The following is a 15,821-nucleotide window of genomic DNA, read 5'->3' on the forward strand; positions in this document are numbered from 1 at the left end:
AGTTCGTCATCTTCAAAGGACCCCTCGCCTCTTCCTTCCACTCTCCACACTTCACTTTGCTTTTAACTCCTTCTGGGCTCAAAGACCTCACGATGCACAGCCTTTTCCATTCTGTCCGGCCACTTCCTACGTCTCCCACCCCCTCCCCATGCCTCGTTTAAGCCTGCCACGCCACATTACCTCGTCGGGGGCTTTGCCTTTCGCATTGATAGCGATAGCTCCCCATGTCGTTCCAAATAGTACCATGTAGCGCCGGTGCACGCATCATCTTGATTCTGGAGTCGAACGTGAGCCGCCGAATGCTTGGGGCAGCCCTGGTGTGTTTGGCCCGCACAGATGGCTGGTTAGCCAAAGACGGGTAAGATTCCTCGCGGGAGGAACAACCTAAGACAGGCACAGTCACACAGTGGCCAAACAAGCCATCCCCCCACCTCTGGGGAAGCCGGCAGATGAGGGACAGCTGCCTGGTTTATACGCTTTATCTTTGGACAGCCCCGGCGCTAATTTCTGAGCTTCTCAACGACAGGGGCAGTGACGGTGCTGACTCTGAGATGGAGCAGCAGCTGGCTGAAGCTGTGCGCTCTTTGCAAGGAAGATCCTTCTCGTGTTCACTGCAAGTGGAAAAATGTCCTTTCTCTTGGAGCCTTGCAGGCGTAAGGCAGGCACCCGTGCTCTCTGAGAGGGTGGGAGCAGTAGGGGTGACCCCAAGACTGGGCAAGGCTGTGCATTGGTCGAGCGGGGGGGGGGACTTCCAGGCCTTTTCCTTTTGGTTTCAGTCTGTTGCCTCCCTTGCTTCTTACCCCCACCCCCCACACTCTCTTCCCCAGTCATTAATTAGATTTGGGCCTTGATGCAGGAACCCTCCCCAAGCTGTTTTTAAGTTGAGTACCAAGGATGTTGGCCCAGGCATCTCCGAGACCAGTGGGGATCCTTGGTCCACTCCCCCTACTTCCTATTCCCCACCCATGCCCTCTTGTCTCTTTGGATCACCTCTCCTATAAATGAGCTGTGCGGGTGAGTACAAGCTCAGGTAAGTGTAGTGCAGAGCAAAGAGGGCCCTTCAGCAGTGTGGCCTTCTGCAGCTCATACCCATGTGGATGTGTAAAACTACCATGGGAAAAAAACACAATAATGCAGGGCTTTATTTAAGACTTATTTTCTGCTCTGCCGATTCAAAGCAGAGGCCTGTAACCTGCTGAGTGCCTGGAAGCAGACTAACTATCAACACTGTCCTTGACCTCTTTATGGGGATGGAATTGTAATCCTCACACTGACAGACTTCCACAAAGTCCAGAGCTGCATGTTTCGTTAAAGGAACATTGGCCGTATTGTTTCCCCAGAAGTGACCATTTGAGTCAGATTGTAATATATGGGGAAATGGAAACCAAAGATATTGCACGGCTCTTTTAACACTGATTGTAGAAGTTATCTGATCTTAATGATCAGACTTTCTAAGTGACTCCGCACTCTAGTGCTGCTTGCATAAATGATGCCCAGAGAGGTTATTCCTAAAGTAGTTACATGTGCAGCTATACAATCACTGCTGGGTTTTGCGCACATGCTCTCCTGGTCTTGTTTAAAATGCTTGTGCATGTAAATTTCTTAGGCTTCCCAAGACCAATTCAAATTGGCAGCCTTTTCTTGGGGTTTCATTAGAGATTCTGGTGAGTAATGCCACCATTTCACAGCTTCATGTGGTGTTTCTCTACGCTTGCCAACAAGGGAAGTGGATTTAAATCATGTTCTGTTCCTCTCAGAACTGGGTGTCACATCGGGGGTGAGGATCTTAGGAGCTGATAGACGACATGGCCTCTGTGATAGTAATTGTGCCTTCAAGTCGCAGCCAACTCATGGCGAGCCCGAGACCGTGGGGTGTTCAAGGCAAGAGAGCAGCAGAGGTGGTCTACCATTGCCTTCCTCTGCATAGTCACCCCTGCCTTCCTTGGTGGTCTCCCAACCGAGTACTGATTGTGGTCAACCCTGCTTAGTTTCCAGGCTCTTGTGAAATCTGCCTCATCAGGGCCATTCAGGCTGCTTGGCCTCTTGTGCCTGGCCCAGGGTAATAATTTTTGAACCCCCCATCCTTTTGAGCATAGTTGAAGGTTTTTATCGTGAGCCTTCCCCTCCTGGTTTTAAAGGGGGAATGCCCCTGCTTTTGCAGGAGGCACAAGCAGGTAGAGAGGGCGGAGGCCATGCGGGGGACGTAGCTGAAAAGGGGCTGACTGGGTTCCAGAGAGGGTGACGACGGAAGAGAGGGGCCATCAGGCCAGGTGGTGGATGGAGGGGGTGGGGTGGGGTGGGGGCAGCCCCACTGTGCTGTAAAACTTGTTTCACTCACTCTCGTCCCTCTTCCGGCAGCACCGTCCGGGAACGGTTTCCGAAGCTGCTGCGGCTGGTGAGTTGTGTTGCCAACCCTTGTGGGAGGAATGCGGAGCCTTGAGCTCGTCTCCGTAACGTTTGACGGTGCTCTTGCCTTGTTCCTCTGCCTCTCCCCTCTGCAGGATGGTCATGAACTGCCCCCTCCCATCTCCTTCGATGTAGAAGCGCCAACAACCCTGCCTGCCTGCAAGGTACGAAACCACCTCAAAAGCTGTGGGGAAAGGGGTGACTTGTCGCTGGTTCATTGAGTCTTTTGAGCTCTTTTTAATCACGTTGATTAGAGTTGGAAGGCTGTTTGCCAAGAGCCCTGCCATAGCTCTGCATTATTAATGTGAGCATGGTTAACAGGTAATTTCTTTGTCTCGTCCAGGGCAGCTATTTTCCTTCGGATGACTTGAAGGTGCTGGTTCTCCGATTTCTGCAGCAGTATGTATTGAGTTGTTGCCTCGTTAATAGTATTCCTCAAGTAGCATGGCGCTATAGATTATTATGGGGGGGGAACCCCACAGGCCTTGCTCAAGCTCACAATCATTTTAAAAAAATGTAAAGATGCCTTATACCGTTGATCTTTCTGACCCAGCGTTGTCTGCTCTGACTGTCAGTGGCTCTCTAAGGTATCTCACAGAGAGAAGTCTCTTCCAACTCCAGCTACCAGAGGTCCCAATTAAACTGGAGATTCCCAAGATTAAACTCAGGACATTATGCATGCAGAGCGTCCACTGCACACACTAAGCCACAACCCTTCCCTCTGTGTACGCGAGAGTGACATATGAGGATTCCTCTCACTATGTTGGAGCGTCAGTCCGTGTAGCCCAGTGGTATCTGCTTGGGCTGACGGCAGCTATCCAGGGTCCCAGGCTAGAGGTCTTTCGCAGGCCTTCTACCAGCTAAAGCCCCTTTACCATGCAAATATGTGCTCTGCTGCTGGGCTGTGACCTTTCCTAGTGTAAGGGAAGGATGTTGAGGGAGAAAAGTAGGGAAGAGTTGGTTTTTTTATATGCCGACTTTAACTACCATTTAAGGGAGACTCAAACCGGCTTACAATCACCTTCCCTTCCCCTCCCCACAACAGACACCCTGTGAGGTAGGCGGTACAGAGAGCTCTAACAGAGCTGTGACTAGCCCAAGGTCACCCAACTGGCTTCATGTGTAGGAGTGGGGAAACAAACCCTGTTCACCAGATTAGCCTCCGCCGCTCATGTGGAGGAGTGGGGAATCAAACCCGGTTCTCCAAATCAGAGTCCACCGTTCCAAACCACTGCTCTTAACCACTGTACCACACTGGCTGGGGAATGACTTTGGACCCTTAAGCTCGAACATCATAGAGACAAAAAAAGATGGTCCTGAGTGGAACGGAGCGGCATCCCATTAAAATTTGTGTTGGGAAGACCTACCAGTCGGGTCTGACTAATAGTTTATTTGAGGCCCAGAAAGTAAAATTCTCCTCTGACTTCCATCACAGTCCCTTTGGCTACAGAGTTTTGGTCATTCCACCTTTTCCTGGGGGCGTCTCACTCAGCGGCCTCTTCTGAATTGCCTGGAGCTCTGGGCTCTGCAAGCATCCTTCTGTAGAGCGTGTATCTGACTTGTGAGGATGGACAATGACCTCGTGGTACCCATTCTTCAACATATGTGATTGATTTTTGCGAGACTTCGACCCACCAGGGTGCGGAGGGGGAAGGGGGTAGGAACGGCTAGATCCAGAGACCAATCTTTCCTGTACCATTCCACTGGGATTGGAGATGACGGTCTTGGTCGGTTTTATTTTTGCCAAGGTAGTAAACGTTTTGGGGCTGTATTGCTTCAGATTGCTGGTGAGGAGCTCATGTGAGTGAACACACCCATGGGGGGTGTTCTTGAACATAACATTTTAGAAAAGGGAGGATTCCAGCTCGACCTTCTCCCTGGTGTGCTAGATCTTAATACACAATTTCATCTTCCCTCCCCCCCAAATGTGGAAGCATTCTGCTGCATGAACCATTGTCTGCGGTCTGGGGTAATATGGCTCAGACCTGGGCTTTACTGCCTTATCTCCATAAGCCTAAAGCAACGGGTATCTTTTCTGTCCTATTTTTCTCAGTAACACTTGAGTTCCCTCACAGATACTACACGATCTATGACTCTGGGGACCGGCAAGGGTTATTGGATGCCTACCACGATGGAGCCTGTTGCTCCCTGAGCATTCCCTACTCGAAGGTGAATCCTTCCCGGTAAGCTGACATCCCTAGTTTTATTCTTTAGCACCGGGGTGGGAAAAGCATGTTTCGTAGTGTAGTAAACTGGGGGGGGTGGGGGTGGCATTGCACCGTGGGCTCCATGTACAGATGGTGAGGATAATCTGGGTTCTGCACCAAAAAGTTCAAAGTTCGTCAACGTGTGCGTGGCAGAAGCTACTTGCGCAATTCCCTCTTGTTTTTGCTGCTTGTGGAGAGGTCAGCCAGCTGTGCAGGGTACTGCATGTGCATGAATTGACTGTGTAAACCTACCTAAAACATTTCAGGGAAAGCTGTGCTGTTAATAGATGTAAATCTATTTTATTCAGTTTCATTTGCAGCCTCCTTTCTTACTGGGACTCAGGGTGGATTACAAATACGATGGAACTAAGTCAGTCAGTAAGCTGATTAGAAAATGTAACGCTTGAATCTAACAGCAAAGGTTCCCAGTAAAATCCGTTTTGCCAATCAGCAAGTGGATGACAGAACATAAAATGAAGATTCCTAATAAAACAACGTAATGCAGAGGGGCTGGGACCGAAGGACGGGAAGAAAGAACACATTCTCCCTAATAGAAGTCCTTCTCCTGAGCTGATCTATTACATCACATCATTGTTGGTTTTGGGGAGTTGGGTGGAAGGATCCGTATCTTCGTACTAGCCCTGTGATATGAGTTAGGTTGAGAAATAGAGCCATGTGGCCAAGGCCCACCTTTTTATTACTAATCTGTTTAAGAAGAAGAGTTGGTTTTTATATGCCGACTTTCTCTACCACATAAGGAAGAATCAAACCGGCTTACAGTCACCTTCCCCTCCCCACAACAGATACCTTGTAAGGTAGGTGGGGCTGAGAGAACTGTGACTAGCCCAAGGAAGGAGTGGGGAAACAAATCTAGTTCACCAAATTAGTCTTCGCCACTCATGTGGAGGAATGGGGAGTCCAGCCCAGTTCTCTTGATTAGAGTCCACTGCTCCAAACTACCGCTCTTAACCACTACACCACGCTGGCTAATGAACATTTAAAATGTCTACTTTACAGGAACTGGAGGCAGCTTACAATGTGTGTATGTGTGGTGTCAAGTCACAGCTGACTTACGGTGGCCCCATAGGGCATGGGTGTGGAAATTCTTTGTTACAAGGGCAGGATATGACATAATTGTCACTTGGTTGGGCTGGGCCATGTGTACATTTAACGTCAGGTGCCAGAGATACAAACTTTATAGAAGACATGGCCAAGGCCAATTAATGGTATTATTTTTTACTTTAAATGCAAACATGCTTAAAGCAATGACACTCTTACAGTCTTTTCTTTTATTCAAGTCTTTGATCATTGACACCTCGGGAGCAGGGGGAGAGGGCTAGATAAGAGCTCTCTAGGGGCTGAATTTGGCCCCTGGGCCTTATGTTTGACGCCCCCACTATAGGGGTTTCAAGGCGAGAGACGCTCGGAGGTGGTTTGCCATTGCCTGCCTCCGCGTGGGCTGAGAGAGTTCCGAGGGAACTGTGACCGGCCCACAGTCACCCAGCAGGCTTCATGTGGAAGAGTGGGGGAATCAAGTCCGGTTCTCCAGATTGGAGTCCATCGCTCTTAGCCACTACACCACACAGGCTTTCTGAAGCTGACGTTATAAACACAATAAGAAGAATAAAAATACGTAACCACAAATTAAAATCATTAATTTGAAACTGCCCGTAGGCAGAAAAAGTAAAACTAATCAGACACCATTGTGAATAAAGCCGTTTTCAGCTGCTTCTTAAAGGGTCGAAAGGGAAGGGGCCAGACACTGCAGAGCCAGGCAGGGATTTGAACCTCGGTGGTTGGAAGGACATGATGCACCCTTCCTGCATATTTTAAAACAAATGGGGAAAAACAGAGGGGGGAGCAGATGTTATGGCTTTTTGGAGTGACTGCAAACATTCTTCTCCCATACGCATTCCTGGAAAGCCTTGAGCTTCCTTAAGAGGATTTTCTCTTCTCCAACAGGGGCACTTTGTCAGAATACTTCAAGAACAGCAGGAACGTGAAGAAACTTAAAGATCCCAGTAAGCAGCCGTGAAATGACTATGGAGAGGGGTGTGTTGTTGGGTGGGAGTGGACTTAGGCAGTGCCGGCTGCAACCATACACCTCCTTCCCCCTCTGATGCAGCCCGAAGGGGGATTGCGTGCGGTGGCAGCACTGCGCGTGGCTTCCGTTTCCAGGCACCACCCTCAGCTGGGTGCCAGAGGGGGAAGCTGCCCCTACCCTAGACCCGCTTGCGAGGGGGGAGCTGCCACGGCGAAAGGGTTTGGCAAGGTTCCAGAAGCACAGGAAGCTTTTGTACTTCCACTTCCTCAAAAGAAGCATTAGCATCTGAAGGGCTTTGGCCATTCACGTGTTCCAGGCTGAAGTGCCCCGCATATTTATTTTTAGTTTTTCACGCTGAACCGTCATGAAGCTGGCACATGCATGCTTCGTGTTTCTTAAGAGTCCCTTTAATGCGACGTTTTGTATTTGCTCTGCCCCCTCACCGAAGCATTTACTGAAGGAACCATGAAAAATCACAAACACGGCTTAGCTATGCAAACAAAGCAGCAGGCGAGGGGAGGTGAAATTTCTCCGTTTGCACGGGACTGTGAATAGGCATTTTAAAGGTCGCATTTTAAAAAAGAGCTTTGAGTGAGCATCAGAACTGACCCTGCATAAATGGCCTTTGTATACAGGGGCTGGTTTCAGGTGGGGAAGTTGGACAAGGAGGATAGGCAGCCATTTACACAGGGGCCTGGGGTGGGGGAAAATAGCAGAATTGACCTTTATTGGTTGGAACAGTTTTGAAAGTGGAGGGGACAAGGCCAGTGATTAGTCCACATCCTGCCAACCATCCTTAGTTTTATCATTCCTTCCCCAAATGCTGCTTAGTCGGTAATACCTGTGGATTCACTGCCCATTCAAGCAAACCATTTCAATTCGCATTGGCCTTTGCAAAAAGAGACACCTTCATGGATCAGTCTGTTTTGAGCTGGTAGCTGGACTTGGAATTGCAGGGGTGCTGACTGAGTCATCCTCGGTTCCAGCTAGTAGATGCTGTCGTTCGTTGCTTCTTTTAGGATGGGGGCTTCTTCATCCACGCAGCGAGCTTGGCCTCCCAACAGATCTGTGTCTGTGGTCACTTGGATCCTCTAGGGGCTCTTCTCATTAGGGGGTTAAAAAAAGAGATAAAGGTCCCCTGTGCAAGCACCGGGTCATTCCTGATCCATGGGGTGACTTCACATCCCGACGTTTACTAGGCAGACTTCATTTACGGGGTGGTTTGCCAGTGCCTTCCCCAGTCATCTTCCCTTTACCCCCAGCAAGCTGGGTACTCGTTTTACCGACCTCGGAAGGAAAGAGGGCTGAGTCAACCTTGAGCCGGCTACCTGAAACCAACTTCCGTTGGGATCGAACTCAGGTTGTGAGCAGAGGTTAGACTGCAGTACTGCAGCTTACCACTCTGCACCATGGGGCTCTTCATTAGGGGGTACTGGATGCCCATGATGTGAAACAGTACCTGGGCCTCTTTGGGGTGTTGGTATAGGAGACAGAAGTGAGGAAACATGTGAGCACTCAACCAGCTGGTGAGCTCCAAGGTTTGGTTGTGCAATCTCCCCAAACTTTTAAAACCCGATGTATTTTCACTGGAGTGTGTTGCCTGGACTCAGCTGTGCGATGAAGGTGAACAAATGTCTTCCGGCAGGAATAAAAGTAGCTCCAGGTTTATTGAGGCCATTAAGTAAGCATTTGAACACAGACTGTTCAGGGAGCGAGTCTACAGATTGATCACGCTGTCCGGTCAACATGTCTGGACTCTTGAGGCACTAAGATCAGTTTGCCTAATTTACTGGCTTCATGGTATACACTTCATCTTCCTTCCCTGTGTGTGTGTTAAGTGCCGTCAAGTTGCAGCTGACTCATGGCAACCCCTTTTGGGGTTTTCGTGGCAAGAGACTAACAGAGGTGGTTTGCCAGTGCCTCCCTCTGCACAGCAACCCTGGTATTCCTTGGTGGTCTCCCATCCAAATATTAACCAGGGCTGACCCTGCTTAGCTTCTGAGATCTGACGAGATCAGGCTAGCCTGGGCCATCCAGGTCAGGGCCTTCCTTCCCTGACTTAGGGAAATTTTTTAAAAGGCACAGTTTTAAGAATGCTTTCTGCATTTTCCACTGTGAGCCTTTATCTACAAACAGTGCAAATAACAGATAAGAGTATTTCTTAAACAATGAGGGTTGCTGTTGTTTTTGCTAACCAGCATATGTACATATTAACCAAGTGGTAGAGTCCACAACTCTTTAATTAATGGGAAGACTAATTTAGGGGAATAATTCTTTTTCATGTTTCCTTTCTTGTATCTTTGATCGGTGCATGACCCGAAGGAAAGCTTTTGGTTTCTTCATAACAATGGCTTGTGCTAGACTAGGTTGAGAATAATTATCCCTTAGCAAACACTGTCTGCTGTTTATGTAAAACTTAAATAACAGAGATTGTGTGCTTGACACGCTTAATGTTCAGTGTCCTGGAACCCTTTTTTGACTGGCAAACCAGTAGTACCTTCTGGTTTCCATCTTTAGCAGAAGAAACTACGAATATAAAATGTCTGGTCTTCAAACAGTAAGGTCTAACACAGTATGAATACAGCAGAATAATATAAATAAACCCAGATAAACATGCACTGACTTTTTGTACTGTGTTACTCATCTGGCAGTAAGATATTCACCAGAATAACATTCATCCTTGGAAAGCTTGAGACTTGTGCCTTACAGGGATTTATCATACCTACCACAACGGCTTCCCTGCTGTAATCAATGCTGATTATAAGGATGGATGATATAGCAGTGTGTCCCTTGTTTCCTCGACCAGTAGGGATGTTCTTACATGTCATCTTTAAGAACATAAGAAAGGCCATGCTGGATCAGACCAAAGCCCATCAAGTCCAGCAGTCTGTTCACACAGAGGCCAACCAGGGGACTCTAGGAAGCCCACAAACAAGACGACTGCAGCAGCATTATCCTGCTTGTGTTCCACCCTGGTGGTCCCTTCCAACTGTGTGATTCTATGATCACCTAATATAATAAGCATGCTCCTCTGATACTGTAGATAATAGGTATTCATTTTGACTAGTAGCCATGGATCCTCCATGAACATGTCCACTCCCCTTTAACAGCCTTAAGAACATAAGAAAGGCCCTGCTGGATCAGGCCAAGGCCCATCAAGTCCAGCAGTCTGTTCACACAGTGGCCAACCAGGTGCATCTAGGAAGCCAACTTCCAAGTTGGCAGCTGTCACCTCATGCTCGGGTAGGGAGTTCCACAGTGTTTCTTTAATAAAGTTAACTGTTGCTCTGCCTCTTGCAGTTTACCTGACAGCATTCCCTATAAGCTTTGTCAGATTAGTGTACCTCATTTTATCAATCTTCCATGCTTAGGGTTGCCAAACTCCAGGTGGTGGCTGGAAATATCTTGTTATTCATCCGATCTCCAGGCAACAGAGATCAGTTCCCCTGGAGAAAATGGCCACTTAGGAAGGTGGAATCAATGCCTTGATACCCCATTAAGGTCTCTCCCCTCCTCAAACCCCCCCTCCTCAGCCCGCTGCCCGCCCCCCGCGAAATCTCCAGGTATTTCCCAACCCAGAGCTGGCAACCCTGTCCCTGCTGTTAAGGCCAAACACGGGCACTGTGTGTAGTATTTCTGGATCCACAGATTATTTTTTAATGCTGACTGAATGGAGAAGGGCATAAAACATATGAACAGCAGCTAAAACGTCCGGCAGAGCAGAGGCCAAGCCTTGACATAGAACTATGGTCATGTGATCTTACAGCGAAGTTCGGAATTGCCAATTCCGTAATACTTTCCTGTCTCAATCTTCCTCCCCCCCGTCCCCCTAGCCATGCGCTTCAGGCTCCTGAAGCATACGCGGCTGAATGTGGTGGCCTTTCTCAACGAGCTGCCCAAGACTCAACACGACATCAACTCCTTTGTGGTGGACGTCTGCGCACAAACGGTGAGCAGGGGGGTTGGCTGAGCAGGGACCGTCCAGCAAGGAATGGGCGAGGTCAGCAGTAAGTGCGGAGGTGGGGAAAGAAAAGACTGGTGTTGGGTGGAGGGTGAGGGGATTTTAGTATAACTGGCAGGTGATGAGGCCAGATAATCCCTTTGAATATTTTTTTAAAAAAAGGTAAAGGTCCCCTGTGCAATCACCGGGTCATTCCTGACTCATGGGGTGATGTCACATCCTGACATTTACTAGGCAGACTTTATTTACGGGGTGGTTTGCCAGTGCCTTCCCCAGTCGTCTTCCCTTTACCCCCAGCAAGCTGGGTACTCATTTTACCCGCCTCGGAAGGATGGAAGGCTGAGTCAACCTTGAGCCGGCTACCTGAAACCGACTTCCGTCGGGATCGAACTCAGGTCGTGAGCAGAGCTTGGACTGTAGTACTGCAGCTTACTACTCTTCTCCACGGGGCTCCTTTATCTTATGAATATCTTATGAATAGATATATTGTTATATTTTACCTTTTTAATCAATGCTAATTCCTTTGAATAGTTGCTTTGCTGGATAATGACAGTAATAAATTGAACTGTGAATGGGTCAAAAAAGTGCGATCCTCAGGATTCTGCAGCCAGAAAACTTTGCCAGAATAGTTAGATTCGAGTCCAGCAGCACCTTAGAGGCCAACAAGGTTTTCAGGGTGTGAGCTTTCGAGAGTGAAAACTCCCTTCCTGAGACACAAATACGAATGGAGATCTGAGCCTTTATATCCCAGTCAGAAGGTGGGAGGGAGATGGTGTAAAGAATGCCGAGGTACAGTACATATTTGTAATCGGTTTGATTGGAGCAGAGGGGAAATGCTTGGGGACAGAGAACTGGTATCTGCAGTGAGATAATCTGTAGTGAATTACTTTGCTACTGATGTTTAGTCTACTGCAGACGAATATGGCTACCCTCTGAAACTTACTAGAACACCGTGTGTCTTAATGTCTAATTTATTTTATAATAGCTCACTCAGTTTTCGACTTAAAGAAAAGCTGTCAAGGGCATATTTAAAAAAATGCACTTACTAGTATTTGCTTACAAGTATACTTGTGTATAACCTGGGCTTAATATTTGGCTCCTTTGGGCAGACAGCCATCCAGCCATTTGGCCCTTCCCTCCACCCTTACCCTCCAGTAGGGTTGCCAACCTCCGGATAGTAGCTGGAGATCTCCTGCTATTACAACTGATCTGCAGCTAATAGAGATCAGTTCACCAGGAGAAAATGGCCGCTCTGGCGATTGGACTCTATGGCATTCAAGTCCCTCCCTTCCACAAACCCCGCCCTCCTCAGGCTCCGCCCCAAAAACCTCCCGCCGGTGATGAAGAGGGACCTGGCATCCCTAACCTCCAGGCCTGTGGGGAAAATATGGAAAGCGGAAATTATGTCAGGCAATGCATCGATGTCATTTGCCCCGCCTCCAACCCCCCCCCCACCCGAGTTACCAGGTGACAGCCTGGCAGCCCTAGATAAACCCCTATGAGGTTGCTGTCACGAGCTGTCTTTGACACCATTCTTTTTCTTTGCAGAACACACTACTGTGTTTCACACTTAATGGGGTCTTTAAGGAAGGTGAGTGTGTTGTCGGAGTCCCCTTCTCACCCTCACCGTGCAGTGCAGCCAGCGCATGCGTGCTCTGCTAATTCCCCTTCCTCATCTCTGTTCTGTTTGTTGTTCTTTTCCCTACAGTGGACGGAAGGTGTCGGGATTCGTTGCGGGGGTTCACTCGTGTGTTCATCGCTGTGCCTGCCAGCAATAACGGGTAACGAAATGGGCCCTTCAGGGCACGGGCAGGTCGGGGTGTAGGTGGTACAAGGGCAGGCTCCATATCGCCACCAGTTCAGGTTGTAGAGCCTTTGGAGGAGGGTGGGATGTCGGTGAAGAGAAAGGACTTTTCTGCCTGTCATGAGCCAGACGAATCTGACTTCCTCAGGACTTGACAGTCATGTGAGAGAGTCCTCTTTACCTACCGTACACCAGCCTCTTCAGCCTGGCTTTTCATTCCTGCAGAAGGAACTCGTTTGACTCTCCTGATCTGTTCATTTTTTTTTAATTTGAATTTATATTGTGCTCTCTATCCCGGCCAAGGCCGGGCCCAGAGTGGCTCACATCAATTAAAAGCATAATACAATAAATAGAATATAGATAGTTCAAGTTTAAATTCAAAATCAAGTTTCTGTTGTCAAATGAGTTGGCACCCATATATCAAGCACAGGACCACGGCGAGCCCAGGGAAAGCAATCAGGATCCCAGTTGAGTTCAGATGAAGAAAAGAAGGGGTAGGGAGGCCAGCTATGATGGAAACAGTTGCTGCCCACAACCATAGGCCTGGCAGAACCTCTCAGTCTCACAGGCCCTGTGGAACTCGACTAGATCCCACAAGTGGCATGGGTCGAGGGTGGTGGAGAGATCTTGGTCCATTGGCCTGAGCCAGCTTTGGGGCCTGCCGGTTGCTGGGATTCAGGCAAATAATGTCGGGTTAGGTGAGCTCGGCTTGATTCCACAAGGCACGCCCAATGTTCTTAAGCAAGAGGGTAGGCTACATATCACTTACTGATAACACACATCTAAACTCTTAAGAGAGGCTGAGTGTGTACTTTTGTATTGTAAATTTACAGCACATAAGTAGGCCACAGAGATTTGGGGTTGAGAATAAGCAGATCATACAACAAGCCTGAAAATCAATCCGCTCCTGATATATCGAAAGCTTCCTGCTCAGTCCTAAAGCCGGGACTTGGGGCTGCCCCTTTAGTTTCTTGCACCATTCCAATTACCTTTTAGTGCAAAGAATAGGCAGACCGGGCAAGGAACACCATGAAGGTATTCACCTGGGGTTTGAGCCTTCTCTCTAGAGCTGGGTATGTTAAGCCTGAAGAGGAGAAGACTGAGAGGTGATATGATAAATATCTTCAAGTACTTGAAGGGCTGTCATGTAGAGGAGGGTGCTGAGTTTTCTGTAGCCCCAGAAGGTTGGACCAGAACGAACAGGTTGAAATTAAATCAAGAGTTTCCGTCTAGACATTAGGAAGAATTTTCTAACAGTTAGAGTGGTTCTTCAGTGGAACAGGCTTCCTCGAGAGGTGGTGAGCTCTCCTTCCCTGGAGGTTTTTAAGTGGAGGCTAGATAGCCATCTGTCAGCAATGCTGATTCTATGACCTTAGGCAGATCATGAGCGAGGGCATCTTGGTCATCTTCTGGGCATGGAGTAAGGGTCATTGGGGGTGTGAGGGGAGGTAGTTGTGAATTTCCTGCATTGTGCAGGGGGTTGGACTAGATGACCCTGGTGGTCCCTTCCAACGCTATGATTCAACAATAGCTGGCAAATCTTACCCTTGTTCGCCAGCCGCCTTCCCGTTACCGGTCAGCCAAAGCCACGCATCACCTTGCGCCCTTCTTGGTAGTAATCCCAAGTCTTCTCTCACGCACAGGCTGTGCATTGTGAACGACCAGCTGTTTATCCGCAACCCCACCAACGAGGAAATCCGCAGGGCTTTTGTCATGCCAGCCCCCACCCCCTCCTCCAGCCCTGTGCCCACGCTCTCCGCGGAGCAGCAGGAAATGTTGCAAGCTTTCTCCGTGCAGTCCGGCATGAACCTGGAGTGGTCTCAGAAGTAAGCCTTGCTGGAAAGGGGGGCTGGGAACACTGGAAAGCGGGGCTCGGGTGCCCTCCCTGCTGGACCCCTCCTCGATGCTGTGCTGATCTCTTCCCCCTCTCTGTCCACAGGTGCCTGTCAGACAATGACTGGGACTACACACACGCTGCCCACGTTTTCACCCAGCTCAAGGTGAGGGTCCTTGAGCAGATCTGCCACCACCCTCTCTGCAGCTGACTGTAGACCACAGTTATCCCATCTGTAGGCCAGTTTGCTCACTCGGTGTTTGACTTTGGTAGGACAGGACACGGAGTCTGAGGACACACTGCCGAGGGGGCACTAGGGGGTCCCACCGCTGCCACCAGCATTGAGCTCTAACTGCTGTATAAGCTTCAACCAAGGCACCTCACTTGACTGCAGCTCTCCAGGGTCTCGGGCAGAGGGTCTTTCAACTGTCTTGTCGACCTGTTAGCTGGAGATGCCAGGGATTGAACCTGGGACCTCCTGCATGAGTAAGCAGAGGTTCTTCCGTTGAGCCACAGCCCCTCCCTTTATGCTTCTTTTACACTGCAGTTGGTTAACCAGTAGAAGGCTGATATAGAGTAGACCTTGGGATGAGACCGAAGGTGGGACCCATAATCTTTGTCCTTCAATGGTGATGTTAGAACTTCCCCTCTAGCAGAGGGAGCTTGGTGTGGATTGTGAGCCTGCCCACGCTCAGAGTTCTGCCCACGCTCAGGGAAGGTTAGAAGATTGTGGGAGACTCCTGGGTTCTACTTGGAGCTTTGCATGCTATGGGGAGGGGCTGTGGCTCAGTGGTAGAGCCTCTGCTTTGCATGCAGAAAATCCCAGGTTCAATCCCAGGCATCTTCAGTTCAAGGGACTAGACAAGTAGGTGATGTGAAAGACCTCTGTCCGAGACCCTGGAGAGCCGCTGCCAGTCAGAGTAGACAGTACTGACTTTGATGGACCAAAGGTCTGACTCAGTATAAGGCAGCTTCATGTGTTCATGTGAGGACAAGAAAAGCCTTGATATTTGTTTTGTTCTCTTTAACAGGCTCAGGGGAAGATCCCAGAAGTGGCTTTCCTCAACTGAACGCTGGCTTCCCATCACTTCGACCAAATTTAAGGAAACCGTGTTTTATCCTTCGGAGACCTGTTTTTGTAAATAAATGAAAGTTTCACTGTGTAAATTAAGAGACTCCCTCCCTTTTGCAACTGTGAATGCCGAGGCCGTTCCCCAATAAGGTTGGAGACACAGGCTGTGATGGGCGCTCCAAGTGGCAGCATCTGGTACCTGTGGTGACAAGACGACGGGAAAAGTACCGTGTAGGCTGGCTTTGTAGAGGACTGAGCTGCCCCCCGGTGTGTGTCATTTGGACGGCGAAGAGTCCCCCATCCGTGTTTCTTTTCCCCTCTTGATTTCGATACACGGTATATTTTTAGCGTGCTCTTACTGGCTCCTTTTTCTGCCGCAGTTGTTTTCAAGAGTAACGTTTTGTATGCCCTAGGGTAAGAAGGGGTCAACAGTTGGTGGCTCTGAGGGTCTCAGAGCTCCCCCCTGCCCTCCGAGGCTAGCATCTTTTGTGTG

General features: G+C 49.1%; 1 protein-coding gene across 1 annotated transcript in view; it reads left to right on the top strand.

Moving 5' to 3' along the window:
• NXF1 (nuclear RNA export factor 1) overlaps positions 1 to 15,338 on the top strand; it is a 29,489-nt gene extending 14,151 nt beyond the window's left edge. Inside the window, exons 11-21 of the mRNA XM_056852777.1 lie at positions 2,359 to 2,395; positions 2,502 to 2,570; positions 2,750 to 2,805; positions 4,482 to 4,589; positions 6,576 to 6,634; positions 10,491 to 10,606; positions 12,167 to 12,209; positions 12,327 to 12,399; positions 14,066 to 14,248; positions 14,362 to 14,422; positions 15,288 to 15,338. Of these exons, the coding sequence (XP_056708755.1) occupies positions 2,359 to 2,395; positions 2,502 to 2,570; positions 2,750 to 2,805; positions 4,482 to 4,589; positions 6,576 to 6,634; positions 10,491 to 10,606; positions 12,167 to 12,209; positions 12,327 to 12,399; positions 14,066 to 14,248; positions 14,362 to 14,422; positions 15,288 to 15,326 (844 nt within the window). The 3' untranslated portion in view covers positions 15,327 to 15,338. The remainder of the gene's footprint in view (positions 1 to 2,358; positions 2,396 to 2,501; positions 2,571 to 2,749; positions 2,806 to 4,481; positions 4,590 to 6,575; positions 6,635 to 10,490; positions 10,607 to 12,166; positions 12,210 to 12,326; positions 12,400 to 14,065; positions 14,249 to 14,361; positions 14,423 to 15,287) is intronic.
• Positions 15,339 to 15,821: the final 483 nt, after the last annotated feature.

The sequence above is a fragment of the Euleptes europaea genome, chromosome 7 (assembly GCF_029931775.1).
Source record: "Euleptes europaea isolate rEulEur1 chromosome 7, rEulEur1.hap1, whole genome shotgun sequence".
NCBI lineage: Eukaryota > Metazoa > Chordata > Lepidosauria > Squamata > Sphaerodactylidae > Euleptes > Euleptes europaea.